Source organism: Drosophila hydei, unplaced genomic scaffold (assembly GCF_003285905.1).
Source record: "Drosophila hydei strain 15085-1641.00,03,60 unplaced genomic scaffold, DhydRS2 tig00000001-arrow-pilon, whole genome shotgun sequence".
NCBI lineage: Eukaryota > Metazoa > Arthropoda > Insecta > Diptera > Drosophilidae > Drosophila > Drosophila hydei.
In genome coordinates, this window is record NW_022045643.1 from 1,065,465 (window position 1) to 1,088,202 (window position 22,738).

The window sequence follows — 22,738 nt, forward strand, 5'->3', positions numbered from 1 at the left end:
CCAAGCGGCAGCGACGAAGCCGGCCACATAACTAGAGAGCTGCAGAGTGCGCTAGAGCATGAGGGGGGAAACCAAATCAAAGACCAACAACAACAACAAAGAGTCTATAATAAAAAAAACAGGTTAACAAATGTTGCCGCAACAGCCAACAGCAGCAGCAGCAGCAGCAGCTACAGTGGCAGCTAACGTCAACGTCGGAAGAAACTTGTTTTGTTTTTTCCTATAAGTCTTGCCTTGACGTCAAAGCCGGCTTACGACGACGACGACGACGACGACGGCATCGAGCGACGCCTGCTTACATTCACTTTACAATGAGCAAAGAGCGTGAAAGTTAAATTAAGAGAGCAGCGAGCCAGGCAAGCCGGCAACCGGCATTGTGAACGCCAACAATGTGAGCGCGGTAGAGGGAGCTAGCGAATGTACGTTAAGTCATTCAAATGCGCTCTTTTGCTTGACTGCGTGTTTGTGTGTGTGGCCCGTCTGTGTTGAGAGAGAGAGCGTATTTACGACGCCGATGACGACGACGTCGACTGCGGCTGCTGCTGGCAGTTCGTTCGCATTCACAAGAATTTCACCGACATTTAGTTTAGTACCGTTTTTGGCTGCAGTCGCACTACGGACAATATTCTAATTGTGCTAACCAATCACATATATATAATATATATATAATTATATATATATATATATATGTGCGTGTATGTTTGTAACTAGAAGCATATACAATTCAATTACAATAGCGGCAACAGTTAATGATATTAACTACACATTTTAAATGTTATTATACATGGCCAACGCCAGCCATATGGAAAACGAAATCAAAATCAAAATCAAAATTGAAATGCAAATGGAAATGGAAATGTGCTGCTGTACCAAACACAAAAATTAAAATCATTAAATCTAAATACATACAAATAAAAATAAATAATTACTAATAACAATTTGCTATGAAAGTCTAGTGAAAATCGAATGTGTTTTGATTAAATCATATAAAATATATAATTACAAAAAAAATCTAAAAACAACAAAAAATTCCCCCTACAAAACGCGTGCAACAAGTTAAATCCAGCTACAAGTTGTAAACCAAGTTAGAACTACACACACACACAGACACAGACGCGTACACAAATACTCGCTCGCTCAATACACACACACACACACACGCATAGACTTTAACAATGTCAAGTGAAAACATTCTTTGGAAGCAACAGGTTTCGCCCTAATAAGTGTTATAAAGAAGCGCGTCCAGAACTGTTGTCGACTTTAGCCAGAAGTCTTTATATGTACATACATATACATATATATAACATAGTTAATGAATTTATCAGTAATACCTACATGCATATATAGTGTATAAATACAAAGCAGAAATTGAGGAAAATAGAAAATAAGATTTTTGTGTGACTGCAACCAGTTGGAACGAAAGTCGAACAAAAAGAAACAGAACCTGAAAAGTTCTTAGAGCGCGAAAAAAGACGAAAGAGCAAAACCTCAATATGGATTCGTTTTACGATGGCGACCTCAAAGATATATGGGACTCCGATTTAGATCCGGTAAGCGCAATACCTAAAGCTTTATCAGCATTACTTATGTTTCATAATCAAATACGATAAGCAAGCGATCTTAAATAATAGTCACATATACAATACATACATACATAAGTATATGTATGTGTGTGTGTGTGTGTGTGTGTGTGAGTACTGCTTGAGTTGTGTACATAACTTTGAACTGTTGCCATAAAAACGCAAACCTCTTGACATCTGGAAGTCCGGCAGTTATGAACTCATAAAATTGCATTAAAAACAAAAATTGTTGAAAGAAAAAACTCTATTAATAAAATTTATGCAACTAGAAAGTGTGCTACCCAGCTGTGAGAATCACATAGAAAGGCGGCCGTTAGAGAAAATGATTATTTGATTTTCGCTTAATCTATTCATCTAATACCAAAATTTTATGCATCTAGAAAACGTGTTAGAAAACGCTGAGAATCACATAGAGAGGCGGACATTGGGGAAGATGAGTTTAAATTGCGTCCAGTTTGTTTTGCCCTTTCCAAATATACAAAACGATCTTCGTGCCTGCATATTAAACAGTCGCTAAGACAGGCCCGACACACACAGAAACCCGTCCAATAAAACAACCTAATAAAACTGTCTCTCTGTTTGTCCAAGTGTCTCTCTGAAGTGCTGAGTTCAGAGTCTTTGACAAGAGTCACCTGAAAAGGCAAATCTAATCGAACTATGATATACGACAGCGCGCGCAGTCCGCTGATCGATACACTATTATTATTTCAATTTGATTTCGAATGAGAACGTGCCAAAAAAAAAAAAAAAAAACAAAGAATGTTACGATATGATATGGGTGGGAAAGGCTAGGCAAGGCAAGGCAAGGCTCCAAGGTTTCTCAAGATATCTCTGTGGAGGCTCTCTTACCTAAGCATCATCACCTTAGTGATTTCTTGTGTTCGAAAAGCAACAACAAGAAGAAGAAAAATATCATTTACATTGGTTGCTGACTGGGAGAGCGGGCGATAAGGGACTAGGTACATAGGTAGCACTATTTCTGCTTTGACGAAAGTGTCTCTGATAATGATAATTGAAGTTTTCCAAGAAATTAAAAACAAAATGTCTAAAGAAATTTATCATTTAGCGAGCAAAAATATCATTTTTACCACATGTAGTTCGAATATAATGAAATGTGTGTGTGTGGGTGTGTGTGTTCTCTGCTCTTCGTTGAGCCTCATTTGTGGAGGCCTGCTTATCGCTGCGGAAACAGTAATGAATACATGTCGCCGGCCGAGGAAGCGTACATTTATGAGTACTACGACTGACTACAAGACTCCAAACCTAAAAGAATCTATTACGGCGCACAGGCACACAGCGAGGGAGAGAGAGAGAGAGATAGAGCGTGTGTGAGAGAGGGCGGGAGCTGAGGCGCTGCAGTGATAAGACGAACTGCTGCTATCAGCTGCCCCAAATGCAAAGTAACTAATGACTTTTTTGTTATTTCTGCTTCTTCCATTCAACTGCACTTTAAACTGACAAAAACGTCCGACCGCGAGTGTCATTAAAGCCGAGAGATAATGCAGCCCAGTCCGAAATAGGCTCATGCTAAAAAATAGCAAGTAAACCTATTTAGCGGGCTTTGAGTGACTAGCTTAATACCTTAAGCCACACATAGAACTGCCAAAAACAGAAAAGGTTTCTAAGAGAAAGAAATTATTTCTTGTTTAAGTTGACCTTAGCAGATTCGTAATGCCAAATTTAATGAGTCTAGCTCTTAAATTGCACGAGATTTGCTAAAAAACCGGATTTTTGAAATCGATAATTATCGATTTGATGATAATTTGAACAGTTGATGATTTAAAGTCAACTTGATGTAAAGGTGAATCTATTTACAGTAGGCTCTTCTTCATAGCTTTTTCTTAGCCTGATCAGGAATATATATCCATATATAGATATACTTGTTACATGCACTTTAACAAAACCAATATACCCCGTTTAGCTATTCGATACAATTGCAGAGCATATAGAGACAATCTAAAACACAAACAAATTCCCGGGGAAAACGCGCGTGCAGTTTTTTCCCGCCGTAAGCAGAACGCCGTAGTAAAGACCCGGGCGCGCGCTCTCAATTACGTCAGAGACTGCAAAATACAAGCACACACACACACACAAATATAGACGTGTGTGTGTGTGTATTAAGTCTAAGGCACAATAAATATTTTTAATATATATTGGCCCATACGGGGCCCCCATTTGAACTTCACTTTTGGCATTATTTCTACAAAATTTTCTATAAAATTTAAATTATCATCGCTACAAGTTTTTTTTCTACTTTTTGGCCAAGGCATATCAAAAATCTTATCACACGCCCATTTTGTAACCGAAAAAAGCAAAAGGAGCCAAGTGTAAGATAAGGCCAGAAATAGTTTTGATTACGAGCAAACAATAAATAAAAAAAATGAGATATATATGTTATATATACATTATACTTACTGGTATTTGTATGGTAAATAAAGCTGCATTGGGGCTTTTCCGCATGTTAAGTGGCAAAAACAAAAAACAAAATCAGTCTAGATAATCCCCTTCGTAGGAATAACTTGGCAATAAAAGTGAAAACAAGAAAAATTAACAGCGAAATCCCAGAAAATTTGTTTTGTGTTTTGTTTTTGCTCTTAACACTTTATGAGATCCGCTCGTCTAGGGTTCATCAGCGCAATCTGTCAATAGTCGGCGAAAGGGAAAAACCCCCTTTGGGGATTATCATTGCTGATTGAAGTGCTCGCTTATCAGAGCTGTCAGTAAGCGATCGTATTATACTATATACGCGAGCACATGCCCATAGAGATAACTTCAAGAATCATTGAATAATTATAAGTATTCTGGAAAATAATTAGCATTTCAGTAATTACGAAAGTTCAGATTGAATGGAAACCAAATTAGAAAATCTTATATCAATAAAACATTACTGAAGGAACTAGCAAAGGGAATAGGAATAAATAAATAAAAATACATATATTTCTGCATAGAATAAAATTAGTTTAAATAGTGCATATTATTTTTAAGATCAAGTTCAGATAGAGTTTCTTTAAAAATAAATTTCCAAAAGAAAATATATAAAATAATTTAAAATTAAAGATTAAAATAGAAAACACACTAAATATATATTTTTTAAAAATATCTTTCAGAAGCTTAACTTAAATTAATATAAATAAAAAATATTAAATAAATATTTAAGAAAACTGGTATTTTTTAAACTTTAATAATATATCTAAAGAATAAATGCAAAAAATATATAAAAATAAATAATAAATATAAAAAACAAATATATATTATACAAAATTAATAATTGTTATTAAAAAAGTAAAACTAACTAGAACTGAAAAAAATATTTTTTAAATTATCTGAGCTTTACCTTATAATAAATAAAAATATATATACAAAAATATAATAATTTTACTAAATGCTCTATCTAAAAATTTTTTTAAATACTAACTAAACCATTTCTTGGTGAGCTCTATGTTTGAAGCCAAGCGGAACTCTTAAAAAAAATTAGTTTTTAATTTAACTAAACACAATTTTAGTTGTTGTTTCCTCTCAAAAACTTTAGAGCACATAATGCCCATGGGCATGGCCATAATTCATTATAGTGGTCCACTGTTGTTTGCATTGTATTGTGAGTTGTATTGATAAGGACTTAGACATATTGCTGCTGGATGCTAAAACGAAATTCTATTTTAACATTTTGTTTAACGATAAGGCCGCACACATGTTGCTTGGAAACAGAAACGTTACGCTAGACAGCATTCCAAATTAATCTAATATATGTACATGTATGTATGTATGTGAAGATGTCGATCTTGATGCATACACACACTGTACTGGGCTCCACAGACTCTATGGGCGTACAGTGCTACAAAAGGGTTGTTCACTTCCAAGGAAGCGACATGGGCACTACATAATATTTATCATATACTATATAGCCTACATATATATTTATACAGTCAGCATATTACTTTGGGGTAATTTAATTGTCAAATAATGCCATAAGAATAAGATTGTAAAGATTGCTTATCGCTAACAAAGCGAAAGAATTAATAATTAAATAATTAAATAGGTAAAGATTCGACTAGTGAAACGAACTGATTGCCTGTCTTCTATAAAACAGTAAAGCCATTAAGATATTTTCATTTATCGATCGTTCACCTTACGAATCACATAAGCGGCTTGGCTGTTCTCAAAACGAGGTCAATGGGAAACAGTTAGTAAAAGGAAAATATTAGTTATCGATGGACTTATGCTATTATCTGCTATCGATTTTACGTCTAACGCCCGTCCCGCTCTATAAACAATGTTTTTTTTTATCGATATTTCGCCTAACAAAAAGACTCTAAGACTGTAAAATACTGCTATTAAAGCACTGACAATCTATCGGTTATCGATTACTCATCCAACCAACTGCTTTGAGGTCAGATTTTAGTTTTTAAAAAAATACAAATTTAAGAAATTTCGGGTTGAAAGCACAGTTGCAGCCGCAATAAACAAAGGCCAACTGAAGACGTTTCAGCATTCAATTAGCCAAGACCAGACTTGGTCTACAATTTCTTCCTCATTTTCTTTGCTTTTTTTGGTAACATGCAGAAATAAAAAATTAAGAAATACAGTAAAAATTATTACCTTGGCTTGATGAAAGCTTACAGCCAAAAAAAAGGCAATCGCCTTCACAAAAGAATGCTGACCAAAAAAAAAAAAAAGAAGTAGAAAAAGAAGGAAAAGAAAAAAGTTGAAGCACAGACGAAAACTGTGAAGTTTTTTCCATAAACCGTTGAGCGGGGCAGAATTGGTAAGACCAAAAGTCAAGTCGAGAAGAAAATTGCAGCATTAACAAACAAGTTCAAGTTAATAAGTCAGCAAGTTTATTTAAACACAGAGCTTACCATTATTTATATATAAATGCCTGTGTGTGTGAGTGTATATACTTAATATTTTGATACAACTTTCGCTGATATAAGCAAAAGATGGTAGCAAATTTTTGCTAGCTCTATGAGCGTATATAATGATATTAACCATTTCATTTGACACCCTTAACGGAAACAGCAACAGCAACAACAACACGACAAAACAAAGAACAGTTAACAAATGCATGCATGTGGCTATACACAGTGTGTGTGTGTTGTTGAGGTTATGTTGAGTTTTCTAACGGCTTAGTGCAGCGCGCCGCTATTTTAAATGCATACGAGAACCCACAAAACTGAAAAACGTGCTTGGCAACAGTGGCTCAAGAGACGGTTTGTTCAGCATATTTGAATAACTAGTTCGAGCTATAGATGTGTATGTGTTTGTGTGGCTGTGTGTGCACGATACTTTCAATATGGCATAAAACTCAGCTTTATATATATTTGTGGGACTGTGTGAGTGAGTGTGTTTGTGTGCGTGTATTGCTTAACTTTGACATTTCCAATGAGCGTTGCAATCTGCAAAAACAGGTTAAAAAATCCAAAGCGAATGCCAAAAATAACAAAAGACATGCGATGATGGCAACACTGCAAATTTTGTGGCTTGTTTTGCGGCACATTTCTATGAAAAAAGTTCAAACATATGGCAAAAGCGCGCATAATTAAATTTGTATACACACACATATTCATATAAACACACACTCATACTGGCACATGCACATTTATAGTATCATCGTATTACAGTTAGAAAGAGAGCTTGTACAGCAAGAGAACGAGAGAGGACTCCCCCCACATCATTCATTGAGTCAACTTTCGCGTCCATTCATGCGAATTTTACACGCGCTGCGCAGTGCAGGATGCGCATTGCACAATTTACTGTCTTGTTGTTCGCTTTTTCTGCTCTCTTTTCAGCGCCGAGTGCAAAGAGCACAACAGTCTGCTCTTAAGTCCAATATGCTTACGATTTTAGTATGTGGGCGGCCGGCAGGCAACCAGCTGTTTAGTTTACTCTTGACGTCAATGTCAGAGCAAGGAGTTGGCAGGCTCTGTGTGAATTATTCATAGATTGAATTTACAATACAAGCTGTTCGGGTTGAGGGCTGGGGGCTATGTATGGGGAAGGGCGGACTGTCTGACTTTATCGTGGGTGGCACCATATTGTTTTGTCTCCAATGTGCGTTAATGAAGTGTTATACGATAAGTGTAACACAGCAAGCGATGGCAACAAGTTGTGCAACAGTTGACGCTTATTACAGGGTGAAAATGGCATGTAAGGCGATATGAAAGGTTTATTAGCTATGTCAGACAGTTGGCAGATACTCTAGGGACTAGTTACGAAGAAATGGAAATTGGTATATTATCCTGATTATCATAGACTATAAATAGATGAACATGAGGGTAGTGTAGGAAGTTGTTTTTAGAGGTAGATTTGCTGCAAATAAAAAGAGATAAAAGTAAATATTTATTTATTTATTAAAAGTAAAGTTATAAATAGATTTATGATTTACCAGATATTCCATGCATATGATCAAGGTCTTAAAATTGATTTATTCGAAACGTTGTTATTAATTAATTCATAATAATGTTAAGCCCTTTGCAATTAGTTTCTAGAATCGAGCTTATCGCAACATTTATGCTTTCCCACAACGTCAACCGAATCGACAATATCAATTGAAGTGAGTCATACAGCAATATTGATGATCCTAAGTGAGTCACCCTGTGTGTTTGCTATAAAAAAAAGCTCACTTGATCAATTGGTCTTTCGGCGTTGATCTACATAAGTTTAGCTTCCGTGTTATTGGCTATCGATGTTTGAATTATTTATTTATTGCTAATTCGATTCCGTTTTTTTGTGAATGGCGTCAAAGTTAACCACTTTAGACACTTGTATAGCGTATTTAGCAACCGCAATGCCACAGCATGCGATTAGGACCCCACCGAAGTGGTGGCCATGGCTACTGGCTGGAGTCTTCACGCGTGGGTTGTGCGCCCATTCGCAACTTTCACAACATTTCCGTTTTGCGAATATTTTTTGTTGTTGTCTGACTTGTTGGGGAATTGGTTAACTGGCGGGTGGCTTTTACGTCAGGGGCGCCTTGCTGCTTGCGTACATTTCTCTTTAGAAACACACACACATATAAATACATGTGTGTTTGCTGTTTGATAAGGTTAAGCCCGCATAGGACGCACGCCCCCGCCATATCACAGTGATTGCTTCTGTTGTTATTGTATATAGTGTATTGTTGCTATTAATATAACAATTCGGTTATATTTATAAACGGAATACGGTCAGAAAACGTCACTTGTGCGACTGATATTTGTTGCCAATTCGGTTTGCATAGGGGTAGCCCATACGACGTCAACTGCCATAGAGAAGGTCAATTAGGTGGCTCACCGATAACAATCGTCAAGACAATTTATATCGATTATTATATAAGCGCAAGCCAATTAAAGAGATCGATCATTTGGCGTTAGTTAATTAACATAACCAAAAATAAACCATGAAAAAGATGCGAAAAAATTTCCAAATTTCCAAATTTATTTTTGCAACGTTAATTTACAACAATAGCATTTGAAAGGCAATCAACGAACAGCAACAACAAATTTGGCTAGGGTTGCCTTTTAGCATTCTTCTACTGTTTCGTCCACTTTCTTTTCGGGCCACTTTACATTTACCAATTACCATTTACCACGCTCTTTTCGACTGCCAGCGGAACAGGCAAAAGTCGAAACCGAAGCGCAAGCCAAAGCGTAGCAATTTTTCAAGTTAAAAAGCATTTTTGAATTGTGGGAGCACCTTTCACTTTACGCCGATGATCAACATCATGATGACGAAGAAGAAGAAGAAGTAGCAGCAACAGCAGTAGTCGCAGCAACAGACGGACTGAGAGACAGACAAGCATTAAAATTGAAAAGAAATAAAGAGCAGCTAAAAATGCTGTGCACAACACACAAAGAAAACCGATACATGTGTCAGTTGAGTGTACGTACATATGTATGTGTGTGTGCCCACAAACATAAGTACACATGTACACACACAGACATACATACCCATACAACTGCATTTTTATAAATGTGAAAGGTTTTCGCTTGCTGCAACATTATTTAATCAATCCAATTTGTGGAGCAAGCGAAAAAAAGCAAAATCGAAAAAAAAAATATTTATATATATAGACAATACGAAACTAAAAAGATGAAAGACAGAAAAAAACTATAACCAGTTTAATTATTTTATGAAATTGTATTTCTGTTGCTTTGATTTTTGTCTTTTCTTTTTTTTCTGTCATTTACACCCTTCTTGCCTTGGCTGAAACTACGAAAAAAAGGAAAATAAATTTAAATAAAATTGTATAATGGATCGAAGGCGATATGCTAATGTCGACCAAATAAGTATACATATCTATGTATATTTCTGTATGCATGTTAAACGAAAACCCTACGGCGGCTCATTTGGAGTTTGGGTATTTGAATAGATTTTGAAATGTGGAAAACATTCTCATTAAATTTCTACGTCAAGTTGCACGTGTGTGCAACAGGTGCTCATCTGCACCGATAGCGGTTTGTCATCGATAGCTAAGCTTACAATCGATATATCTGTGTTGATCATTAGATGCTTGAGCTATTGCTTAAGCGCTTTTTGCGGCTCAAGTGTCCGCTGAACACTCGAGGGCAGGTAGCACTTGACTTCACCTTTCATCGAACATGAAGACAGCAAGTGAGAGAAAAAGATCATCTGAAACCTGTGGCAAACGAACTGCTCACTGATGCTCTACATCTTTGATTTGTCCGTAACTTGGCCCCCAGCGCCGCTTTGCTACGATCCGCAGCATCAACGACAGCGACAGCAACAGCTGGGAAGCAGGGGGCAGCGAGAAATGCCTGTGAGCATTTAGTTTTTGCTGTCTCTTGGCTTTCTTTCATCGTCAAGCTCCCCACAATATCTCTCTGTATATGTATACCAATGACTGACTGTCTGTATGTGTGTGTGTGTGTGTTTATGTTGCCCGTTTTGGTAACATTTTTCAAGAATTGCTAATTCTCAACAATTCCAAGGTTCGTTGAACTCATCATAAACATACACACATGCACATACATACGCTAAAGGCACGCACAGACACACACAGTTGTACAATTTATTTACGCTTCTCTGCTGCCGCTGCTACTTTGCCGATTCTTGGCCGCTGCAGAGAGTCGGCTAAAATATGGAGAAAGCACTTGTGCAGGGATATACAAACAGACGTACATGCAAACGAGGGTGGATCATAAAATGTAACTTGCGAAATGCCCTAGCTTGTCTTCTGTATGACAGTGTATCTCTATATGGCAATGTAATTAGTTCAACTCGTATACTATCGTTGCATAGCTCATCGTCATTACAATGAGTTATCGATGCAGGTCTCATCACAATTACAGACACAGGCCGTATTCATGATCCCCAAGTGTCATCGCAATTGCACGTCACGTTCGTTCATGTCGTTAATGTACGAATACTTTTAAATCCACCCTCGCACATACCAGCGAATGACTCTACATGCATAAGTATACGTTTGTACGTGTGTAAGTAAGTATGTATACAAAAGGCATATACAATGCACGCGTGCAAACGGTAATCAATGTTTAAGTTTATATGCCGAGTACGAATAAGTGGTAAGCTTGAAAGAAGACCCACACAGACAGACAGACAGACAGCCAGCACAGCGAGAAAGAGATAGAGTGGGAGAGAGAGAGATACCTGTGGCAGCACGCAAGCCGGCTGACACAGACACACGCACACAGTCGCATAAATACTTATGCATGTATGTATGACCATGCCCGCGACGACGTTCCCTTTTCTTATGGCCAAAACTGGATTTCCCATTTGAGTGTGGCTTAGAATGTGAGCATTTTTTCGAGGCAAAAAATATATATTTTACATACTAATGGGCTTTTAAAACCAAGCGTAATTACATGCACTTTTTATCATACATACACATACATACGAATGTATGTATATATAGTTACAAATACTACACATATGTGCACACACACACACTTGCTCTCATGCAGAAAGTGTCGCACTTATATGGGTCAACAATTTATGGCCGTAGATTTGTTTACAGCAATTAAGTAAATTCAAAATGTCTTGCTTTTATTCTACATATGCACATACATATTTATATATGTACAAATGTCTATATGCGCGTATATTTTGACAAAAACTGGCACATTGAGATTACATCATCACGACCAAGTTCGCATTCTGGATATTTATATATTTTGGGAGTAGAAGAAGAAGCAAACTTGTTCCTGCCAAGCGGCAAACAACAAACAAACACTTGTTGCAAATCGCATTTGTGCTCATCATCAGCTCTCAACATGCACATGGTTGTTATTCAAGGTTGTTTTTTTGCGTCTAATCGCACTCACGGCACCACAAAATGCGATCCATTTAAATTTAATTTATTAATCTGTTACACATTTTTATTCATTACCTTTTTGTAAGCCTCGCGAAATTAGCGATGTGTGGCGACAAAGAGCTTCATTGTTATCGATGGTTTACTCAAAAGGACATGCAAAACCAAATTATCGAAATGTCCGACAGGAAGTCGGATTTTTTGAGTACTTTAAAAACGTTGACATAGATTTAAAAGAAAAAGAAAACATTTCAATGCCCAGTTCCACTTCAATTAGTATGAAATGATAAAGTTTAAATTACTTTTATTTTGATTTTGTTTGAATCTATGAGAATTTCAAGGGTACGATAGTGCCGCAGTCGCCTTTGATAAGATTGACAAACAAAAAATACATACAGGCCTCGCAACGTATGCAAGGCTGCCCATCTTTAAATACATATGTATGTCCATGCATATGTATGTATATTTTCAAATATATTGTATTTTTCATATAGTACTTATTGTATTGAGCTATCTGCATGGGTCGTATATCTGTATCACTGCGTTTTTGGTTTTACGTATGCCAGCATTTCGTGCGATTCGCTTTTTAAATTATTATTAGTGTATTTGTTTTTGTTTTTTTTTTTTTAATATTTTATTTTCTTGTTTGCACAAATAAATGTATAAATATATATATATATGTATACAGGCATATACATATATATTTCAACTTTTGTTTCTAAGTTATATAAGCGCGCGCTATCGCTGTGCAACACGACTGCGACTCCCCATGCCGTGTGTTCATTCATTTACTAATTACTTTTGCTATTGTTTTTTCTGCTGCTGCTGCTATTTTTACAGACGGAATCCTTGAAAATTAGCAGCGATCATGATATGCACGATTGGTTTTACGATCGTGATGTCAAGGATCCAGCTGTCATACTACACGACAAGCTCATTTCCGATGCGCTGCTCAATGGCACGGGACCAATCAAAACGGAGCATTCCTACAGTCTCAATAGCGATGGTGACTCCCTGCCCGATTCACCAAAAAGCCTGCAGGCAAAAATCGATGGTAGGTATTCGTTATCGATAATGCATTGTGATGGGGTATTTGTTTTTTTTTTTTTGTCAAAACAATCAGAATAAAGCCACAGCTGCTATCGATTATTTTGGGATAACGGTTGACTTAACGTTTTCTTGAGTTTTTCACGCTGTGGCTGTGTAGCTCTAAAGCCAAGACAAATACAGTTGCCAGTTGGTGGCTCCATTGTGAATTTAGGCCATGTACATAGTGAACGACAAAACATGACAATAACAAAAAAAACAGTTGAGCAGCTTCTGTGTTTTATTTTACTTTTTTTTAGCTGTTGCGGTAGCATTTAGCAATTTAACGCAGTACTCGTGCATGAAGTTTTGTACTTTGACGCGATATCAGTTATTGTTGTTGGTAATATTCCCGTATATATGTACATGAGTATTTCTGTCCGTCTGTATGGGCGCAGGGTATATATAATTGTTGCTGGCCTGCTTATTTCTCTCAATTTTTGTTATTTGTAATTTTATGGAAACTGTACAACAACTGTGTAAATAAAATTAAAATTTATTAAAAAGAGGAGAAAAACGTAGCTGAAACAACACAAGCACATTCATAGCTATTAAATGCAAACACAAGTGGCATGCCACAAGCATATGCTGACGCGCGCGCACGCCCACAGTCTGTCATCCAAGTAGATCCAATGTTTGGCTCTGTTTGCATAGTTACAGAGAACAATATGAAATTGTTGTATAATATTTGCCAAATAGGCAAATTTAGGTTGCTCAACAAAATATTTGTTCAGATCTTATTTGAGAGTTGCTTACGGAACAGTCGAAATGCTGAATGCAGGTTTACCACGTGTGGCATTCGAATAATTTAAATAAGGCTATAAAAAAGTTGAGTTAATTTTAGAATGTTTCGAGTTTTCCATAATTTGTATATATGTTTTTGTTTTCATTTCTATTCCTGGCTGAAGTAACGACTGTTGTGTTGGCGAAATTTCTTGAATACCGAAGTAAATATCTTCAGTATATAATGCAATTTGTACATATAATTGAATTTATCCTATCCATAGGCAATTTCATGTATAAAGAGTACGATTTCTCCACATAATACCCAGCTCACCTTGCTTTACGATTTACAATGTTTCCAATACGAACGTTTTGTGGCTGGGAAACACTTAATGCTTACTCAATGCAAGACGAGTGCAATATGGCAGAGTTATGATTAGAAGACTAGCTTCAAATAGTCATACTTTCGTCTTCCATTTGGTTGATCTTCGATTTCTTTAGCAATTTACAATGTTTCCACTGTTGACTTTTGCAATTTACAATGTTTCCACTGCATGCGTCTTTATACCTATGGATGAGTGCCATATCCAAAAGTTCTGTTAGTCATACTATATGGAAACATCTTTTCACATGCTTAGCTTAATCTAATGCATTCACTATTTACAGTTGTGGATGACAAATGTTGTTTTATCAAGCTTGAATAGAGAAAAATATGTTTTGGCACAGACTTGACTTAATTGCGACAGACCTTTGAATGGTGTGCGAAAATGTTAAGTGCTTCCATTGCTCACTTCTTTACAGATATGGATGACGAGTGCTACTCTGGCAGTGGTCGCATCACCATCGATCCCAAATGCCTAACACTACACCCGCCCGCAAGAAACAGTCGCAGCAGCGCAATGCTGAGCAGCACGAGTGGAGCCATCGCCAGTGCGAGCTCCGCGTTGAGCACAGCCATCACAGAGTTGGCGGCGGCAAGCACAGCGCGAGCCAGCGAGCTGCACCACCAGCAGCAGCAACAGCAACAACAGCAGCAGCTCCACCAGCACCACCAGCAACAGCAACAGCACCACCACCAGCAGCATGCTCCCAGCAGCAGCAGTGACAGCAGTGGAATGCACGTAACGCTGGAGCACTTTCAACTACCTCAACACTTGGCGGATATGTACGATGATAACGATTGCAGCTCATCGGTGTCATCGGCCAGAGAGGGCAGCATATCGCCGGATATATGCTCAGATATTGAAATCGATGAGGCGATCATCAAGGATGAGCCCATGTCGCCCGATTCCAGCTGCCCCGCCAGTCCAAACTCACAGATCAGCAACGCCCAGCAGCTGAGCCTTAATCTGGCCAATTTGCAAACAGAATTGCTCTTCGACCAAAAGGTGAGACAGAATACGAAAAAGACTCAAGTCGAGCCGAAGCTAAACAGTTTTCTTTTGCTTTCAGCACGGTGGCCTTTTGTTAGCCACCAGCAGCCAGAGCCTAATCAAATCACAGCAGCAGCAGCAGCAGCTCTTGCTTGGGCAAAGCAGCCAGAGTCTGATGCTGCCCAAGATCGCCATCAAAAGCGAAAAGCAAAGCAACGCAAGCAGCAGCAACAGTAGCAGCTCGGGCAAGTCGCACGCCTATGGCATACCTTTGACGCCGCCCTCTTCGCTGCCCAGCGATGACTCCGAGGGCAATTTGTCGCCAGAGCATTTGTATGCCCCACTGTCGCCCAATGCTTCGGCAGTGGCTAATGGCGAAGCGGCCCAAAATACAAGTGCGCGACGAACTGCTGCAGCTATAACACGAGCGGCGAGCAACAGCAGCAGCAACAATGGAGGCGCCACCAGCAATGCAACGCCCTCGACGAGGCAGCCGATACATACGCCTCTCATAAGCTCACAGCCAGTAAGATAATTCGATAAACTCATCATGCATTAGACCAATTGATTACTTACACTACTCTCTCGCCCACTCACAGAAAGGCTCAACGGGAACGCTGCTGCTGACGGAGGAGGAGAAGCGCACGCTGCTAGCCGAGGGCTATCCCATACCACAAAAGCTGCCGCTAACCAAAGCCGAAGAGAAATCGCTTAAGAAAATACGACGCAAAATTAAAAATAAGGTAGGATAACGGATAAACCTTATAGAGTATATAGCCATAGCTATCTAAATCTTACAACTCTTACAGATCTCTGCTCAGGAAAGTCGTCGTAAGAAGAAGGAATATATGGATCAGCTGGAACGGCGTGTGGAAATTCTGGTTACTGAGAATCATGATTACAAGAAACGCCTTGAGTCACTGGAGGAGACCAATGCCAATCTACTTAGTCAGCTGCACAAACTGCAGGCCCTAGTTAGCAAGCACAATGTGAAAAAGTCCTAAAGCCTGGATCGCGACACGGTTCAAGTTTTGCCTGCCTGCCCGAGAGATATTTTATTTTACTGTAACTTTTATTTCGTTTCTTTTGTTTCCGTTTTCGCTTTTAAGAATTTATCAGTTTATTGGCCTTTTCGGTTAGCACAAAACATTCCCCAATTCAAGAGAGAAAAACAACAACTAAAAACTATAAACCCAACCTCAGCAACTCTTAAGATTTAGCAGCCATTATCGGCCCAAAACTGCGAAACCATATGTCTATCGATAATAATCGATATCTAGCTACTTATAGTTTGTATTCTATATTATTATGATTAGTCATGCATTCCTGTTATATAAACTAATATACGATAAATAGAAAGTAGACAAGACAAGCTCAAAAATGTAGACTAGCCTCTCAATAGAAGCTACATAAAAACTAATTGAAAAACTATTACACACACCAACACACAACCAAAAAGGAAAAAAACATATGGCATGGGCTCTATAGGAACATTCGATTTGATTCGATTGAAGAGCGACAACATGTACATTATGTTTTAATAATGAATGCTTGAGTGGTAAAAACTACTTTCAAAGCTGTTTCCCAAAAACAAGAAAACCTAAAAAAATTACAAAAAAAAGTAAAACAGTTTTCGAATTTCATTTTGCAAGACTTTTGTTCCTTTATACGATATTTCTCAACAAAAAAAACTAAACTAAAGCAAAATGCCTAATTGAAAATCTGTTAGAACGACAAAAACAATTCCATATATGAATTATAATTTTATGTAGATATACATATATATATATATATATCGGTATATAACTATATATATATATTTGTAGTAAATATTTAACGAACTATGTCTTTATGCAGCATTTAAGAATAATTTTTTTCGTTTACCAGATTGAAAAATGCTTTCGATATTTCCGAGCCAATTACAAAAAAACCGTAGATGAATATAATGAAAATATTGTTTGTTAAGTTTTAATAATGTAAGTGTATTACTACAACAACAACAGCAACGACAATATGATTTACTTTGCAGCAAAGATTTTTGTTTGATTTTTTATTATTTACAATTGAATTTAAACATTTTATAGTGCAATTTTTTGGCATAACTAAATATTTCTTGTTTTTAAACCAACAATCAATTATTAATTAATTATACATACATACATATATATATATATATAAATATATATATATTAATATAAATATTTGTATGAGTCATTTTTAGTTTTTTTTAAATTAGTTGAATTTACCACATAAAACGATGAAAAGCAAAACAAGAAAACGAAAAATATTTACTTAAGCGAACATTTGTCACGTTTTATTGATTTCTTATCAGAAAGGATTCGTTTCGTATATATTGTATAATTAATTTAGCTATTTTAGTGTACATAAATCACATGCGGACGAAGTTGTGCAATTGTTAGTAAAATTTTTATATAAAAACAAAAAGAAAAACACAAAAATCTATAGAAAATTAACAACTTGACAAAAATTACACTTGTGCAATGGAAAATTTGATTCGAATGCGTTAAAACAAATTGATAGATGCAAAATATATTTATACAAATATGATATATGTATATAAAAATTATATATATATATATATATTTAAATATATACAGTATGTACCATATGACCATACGTTATTTTTGGCTACAACATTTTTAACGCATACAAAATGAAAAAAATATATTAAAAAAAATTGTAAAACATTTAATTGGGCAAAGTAAAAGTGCAATTCCAAATAAAATTGATGCAACCATAACGACAACAAAAACTTGTGGAGTTTTAATGGGTTCACATATAAAACTAGCTGTGTCCACTCTATAGAGCAGCAGAGAAAGAGAGAAGGAAAACATTAAGTAGGCTAATCTTTGGAAACAATGTCCGGTAATTCGCATTTATGACAAGAAACTCCATTTGAATTTCCCTTGTTTTAGTTAAATTCAAGTATCGAACAAATAAATCGATAAGGTCAGTGTTGCAGTACAATTGTACAGTAATCGATATATTATGGCAATCAAGCAGGCCAGCACCATTTGAGTAGGGTACGGCAACATATGAAAGGCCAAGCAAATCTTACGAAGAGTTCAGGAGGGAAGCACAAGAAAAAAAATCGTCGCAATTGTTTAAGATATAGTCCTTTTTACAAGTAAAAAAGATGGGAAAGAAAAACAGTAAGTACTGTGATTAATTTGATGATATATAATAGATGGCAAAACGCCCAACTACAACCAAATCAAAATGAAATTTACAGAATATAAGAAAGACGAGTCAGCAGCTCCAGCGCAAGCTCCGCAACAGCAGCAGCAGCAACAACAAGGTAAGTAATTGAAAATTGTGAAATGCATTCAGATGTGCATGTGTGTGTAACTATTTTCCCTTATATGTGTGTATGTTATTGTATGTATCGAAAAATCTAAAACTTGCGTACTACTTTTTGGGGTAATCACACGAATAAAATTTGCACAAACCAAACCTGTTTATCAGTAAACTATTCTACGAGAATTATATTCGCGTTATCTGTATTTAACTCAACTTTGTATTTAAGGGGAATCACAAAACTTGAATATAGGTTCAAAATGCACACGTCATACAAAATTGAATTTCCTTAACGAACATATTCACTTTTAGCTGCACCTGCAGCGGGTGCAGGACCCCGTCTGCCAGCTGCCGATGATAGTCAGCAGCGCCCACCACAGGGTGGCCAATTGGGTGGAAGTCAGCAGCGCCCACCACAGGGTGGCCAATTGGGTGGAAGTCAGCAGCGCCCCCAGCAAGGCGGTCAACAGGGTGGCTTTCAGCAGCGCCCCCAGCAAGGCGGTCAACAGGATGGCTATCAGCAGCGCCCCCAGCAAGGCGGTCAACAGGGTGGCTATCAGCAGCGCCCCCAGCAAGGCGGTCAACAGGGTGGCTTTCAGCAGCGCCCCCAGCAAGGCGGTCAACAGGGTGCCTATCAGCAGCGCCCCCAGCAAGGCGGTCAACAGGATGGCTATCAGCAGCGCCCCCAGCAAGGCGGTCAACAGGGTGGCTATCAGCAGCGCCCCCAGCAAGGCGGTCAACAGGGTGGCTATCAGCAACGGCCTCCGCAGGGCGGTAAGGAACGCCCCCAGCAAGGCGGTCAACAGGGTGGCTTTCAGCAGCGCCCCCAGCAAGGCGGTCAACAGGATGGCTATCAGCAGCGCCCCCAGCAAGGCGGTCAACAGGGTGGCTATCAGCAGCGCCCCCAGCAAGGCGGTCAACAGGATGGCTATCAGCAGCGCCCCCAGCAAGGCGGTCAACAGGGTGGCTTTCAGCAGCGCCCCCAGCAAGGCGGTCAACAGGGTGCCTATCAGCAGCGCCCCCAGCAAGGCGGTCAACAGGATGGCTATCAGCAGCGCCCCCAGCAAGGCGGTCAACAGGGTGGCTATCAGCAGCGCCCCCAGCAAGGCGGTCAACAGGATGGCTATCAGCAGCGCCCCCAGCAAGGCGGTCAACAGGGTGGCTTTCAGCAGCGCCCCCAGCAAGGCGGTCAACAGGGTGCCTATCAGCAGCGCCCCCAGCAAGGCGGTCAACAGGATGGCTATCAGCAGCGCCCCCAGCAAGGCGGTCAACAGGGTGGCTATCAGCAGCGCCCCCAGCAAGGCGGTCAACAGGGTGGCTATCAGCAGCGCCCCCAGCAAGGCGGTCAACAGGGTGGCTATCAGCAGCGCCCCCAGCAAGGCGGTCAACAGGGTGGCTGTCAGCAGCAACCACAGAGTGTGGCCAAGGGCCCGCCACTGCCCCAAACTGGCAACATAAAGCGTGGCACTCTGGGCCGCGCCGGCTTTGTGGGTATTAATTATTTGGATGTGGACTTAAGCAAGATGCCAAGCACTGCATATCACTATGATGTTGTTATAGTGCCGGAGCGTCCAAAGAAATTTTATCGCAACGCCTTTGAGGTGTTCCGAACACAGCATTTGAATAACGCCATAGCCGCTTTCGATGGACGCAAATCGTGCTATTCTGTAGACAAGCTGCACAACACAACAGGCGAAGTGCAGGCAAGTGAAACCCAATAATTTTCTTGTTTTATTTAATTGAAAACCCGACTGGTTTCTTTGCAGGTGGCAGATAGTCATGGCCGCACCGTCCGCTATACCTTAACCATTAAAGAGACGGATAAGTCGCTAGTGGAGCTCAGCTCACTTCGAAGCTATATGAATGACAAGATCTATGACAAACCAATGCGTGCACTGCAATGTCTAGAGGTGGTGCTTGCCGCTCCCTGTCATTCGCGTGCCATACGTGCGGGTCGCTCGTTCTTCAAGAACTCTGGTAACGGCGAGGGTTACGACCTTGGAGACGGTTATGAGGCTTTGGTTGGACTGTATCAGACCTTTGTGCTGGGTGATAAGCCATTTGTAAATGTCGATGTCTCACACAAGTCGTTCCCAAAAGCAATGTCTATGATTGAATACCTGGAGCGCTTTGAAATAATGTCGAAAATAACTTCAACTACAAGGCTTAATAATACTTATCGCATAATACAATTTATAAAGGGCATTAATATCGTGTACGAGCCACCGAAATGTTTTGGTTCTGCTCCTCGTGCATACAAAGTTAACGGGCTGTCGCTACAGTCGGCCAGCGACCAAAAGTTCGAAATGGAAGGCAAAACGTTGACCGTCAATGACTACTTTCGTTCACGCAACTATAACTTGAAATTTCCCCAGCTGCCGTGTCTCCACGTTGGCCCACCAGCAAAGAATATCTACTTGCCCATTGAGCTGTGCCGCATTGAAGGGGGACAGGCGCTAAATGTGAGTAATATAATGAAAACATTCACAAACATCCTTCTGATGCACATCATTTTTTGATAACGCAGCGCAAGGACGGCGCAAATCAGGTTTCACAAATGATACGTTATGCAGCCACACCAACAGACGAACGCAAGAAAAAAATAATGGATCTATTGCAATACTTTCAACACAATAGTGATCCGACTATCAGTCGATTTGGTATACACATTGGTGCTGATTTTATTACGGTGAATAGTCGTCTGCTGCCTGCACCGCGGCTGGAGTACAAGAATAAAAAATTTGCCTTTCCATCAAATGGAGCATGGCGCATGGATCAATGTCATTTTCTTAATGCAACAGCAAAGGCTCACAAGTGGGCTATACTCCATTGCGAATCAGCACGCATGCATTACAACAAAGTTTGCGACTTCATGGAAATGGTGAGAAGTCTTTGTGTAATCTCTGGGACATCTATAGTTATTTGATATGTATGCTCTTTAGGTCGTTCAACAATGTGGCTTCGTGAAAGTTTGTTTGGAGCCCCAGGCAGATATTCGTACTTTCAGAGATGAACGTAATTTAGATGATCACTTCAAGGATCTGAAGAGCAAGCGATACGACTTGGTATTTGTTATCATACCATCACGGGGAGCCACCTATGAGGTTATCAAGCAGAAAGCCGAATTGCAGCATGGCATTTTGACGCAGTGCATCAAGCAGAATAATGTGGAACGTCGCCTCAACGCTCAATTAGTAGGAAATATCTTGTTGAAGGTCAATTCCAAGCTGAATGGCATCAATCATAAGCTCGAGGATAATCCACAAACAAAGCTATCGAATGTTATGTATTTGGGTGCAGATGTCACTCATCCTTCGCCGGATCAACGTGATATACCAAGTGTGGTGGGTGTGGCCGCATCACATGACGTTTACGGCGGCTCATTCAACATGCAATATAGATTGCAATGCGGAGCCGGCGGCGGTGCAGCCGAGGAAATTTTAGACATGGAGTCCATTGTAACCGAACACTTGCGTGTCTATCAACAGCATCAGAAACGCTACCCTGATCACATTATATATTATCGTGATGGCGTCAGCGATGGTCAATTCATGAAAATCAAGAACCTTGAACTGAAAGGAATCTATCGGGCTTGTGACAAGGTAAACATTCTATCTATGTAAAGTATGCGAAAAAGCTAATGCCATTTTCTTGGTTTTCAGCTGAAGATTAAGCCACATATGTGTTGCATTATTGTTGTAAAGCGTCATCACACACGCTTCTTCCCAAAGGAGCCGCCGCATCCAAGAAATAAATTCAACAACGTTGAGCCTGGCACTGTGGTCGATCGAATCATTGTTCACCCGAACGAGATGCAATTCTTCATGGTTAGCCATCAGTCCATTCAGGGCACTGCGAAGCCCACACGCTACAATGTTATTGAGAATACGGCCAAAATAGATATTGATATATTGCAACAATTGACATATAATTTGTGCCACATGTTTCCACGTTGCAATCGCTCCGTCTCATATCCAGCTCCAGCCTATTTGGCTCACTTGGCTGCAGCGCGTGGACGAGTCTACATATATGGGTTAGTAACACTAAACAAGTTTGAATACTTTATATTTCTAATCGTATTCTTTATTTAATAACAGCTCTCGTCTATGCCGATCACCAGAGGAGGAATATAAGCGGCGCATGATTAATGCAGATTTTCTGACAACTAACCCTATGTATTTCGTTTAAAAAAAAGCAAAGACTAAATCTTCATTATATTCATTGAATGTTTTTTATTTTATCACATTTTTTAAACTATATAAATTATACAATTATAGACATAACCAGTTTTAAATAGAACCGACTGTCTATGCTTTAGTTGTTTTGTAATAATTAAAACAACTCTTGATTGTGAAATTATGTTAAACAAATTAAAGAGATTATATATAAAA

General features: G+C 38.9%; 1 protein-coding gene across 1 annotated transcript; it reads left to right on the plus strand.

Annotated features, from left to right (window-relative positions):
* The first annotated feature begins 906 nt into the window (after positions 1 to 906).
* Positions 907 to 22,657, plus strand: LOC111595130 (protein argonaute-2). The gene is made up of 14 exons (XM_030225521.1): positions 907 to 1,550; positions 12,688 to 12,901; positions 14,458 to 15,044; positions 15,109 to 15,555; positions 15,629 to 15,772; positions 15,839 to 16,018; positions 18,187 to 18,202; positions 18,283 to 18,348; positions 18,660 to 20,050; positions 20,114 to 20,809; positions 20,875 to 21,228; positions 21,290 to 21,949; positions 22,010 to 22,380; positions 22,445 to 22,657. Exons 1-14 carry the CDS (start codon positions 1,494 to 1,496, stop codon positions 22,533 to 22,535), a joined length of 5,274 nt encoding a protein of 1,757 aa, XP_030081381.1. The 5' UTR covers positions 907 to 1,493; the 3' UTR covers positions 22,536 to 22,657.
* The last annotated feature ends 81 nt before the right edge of the window (positions 22,658 to 22,738 follow it).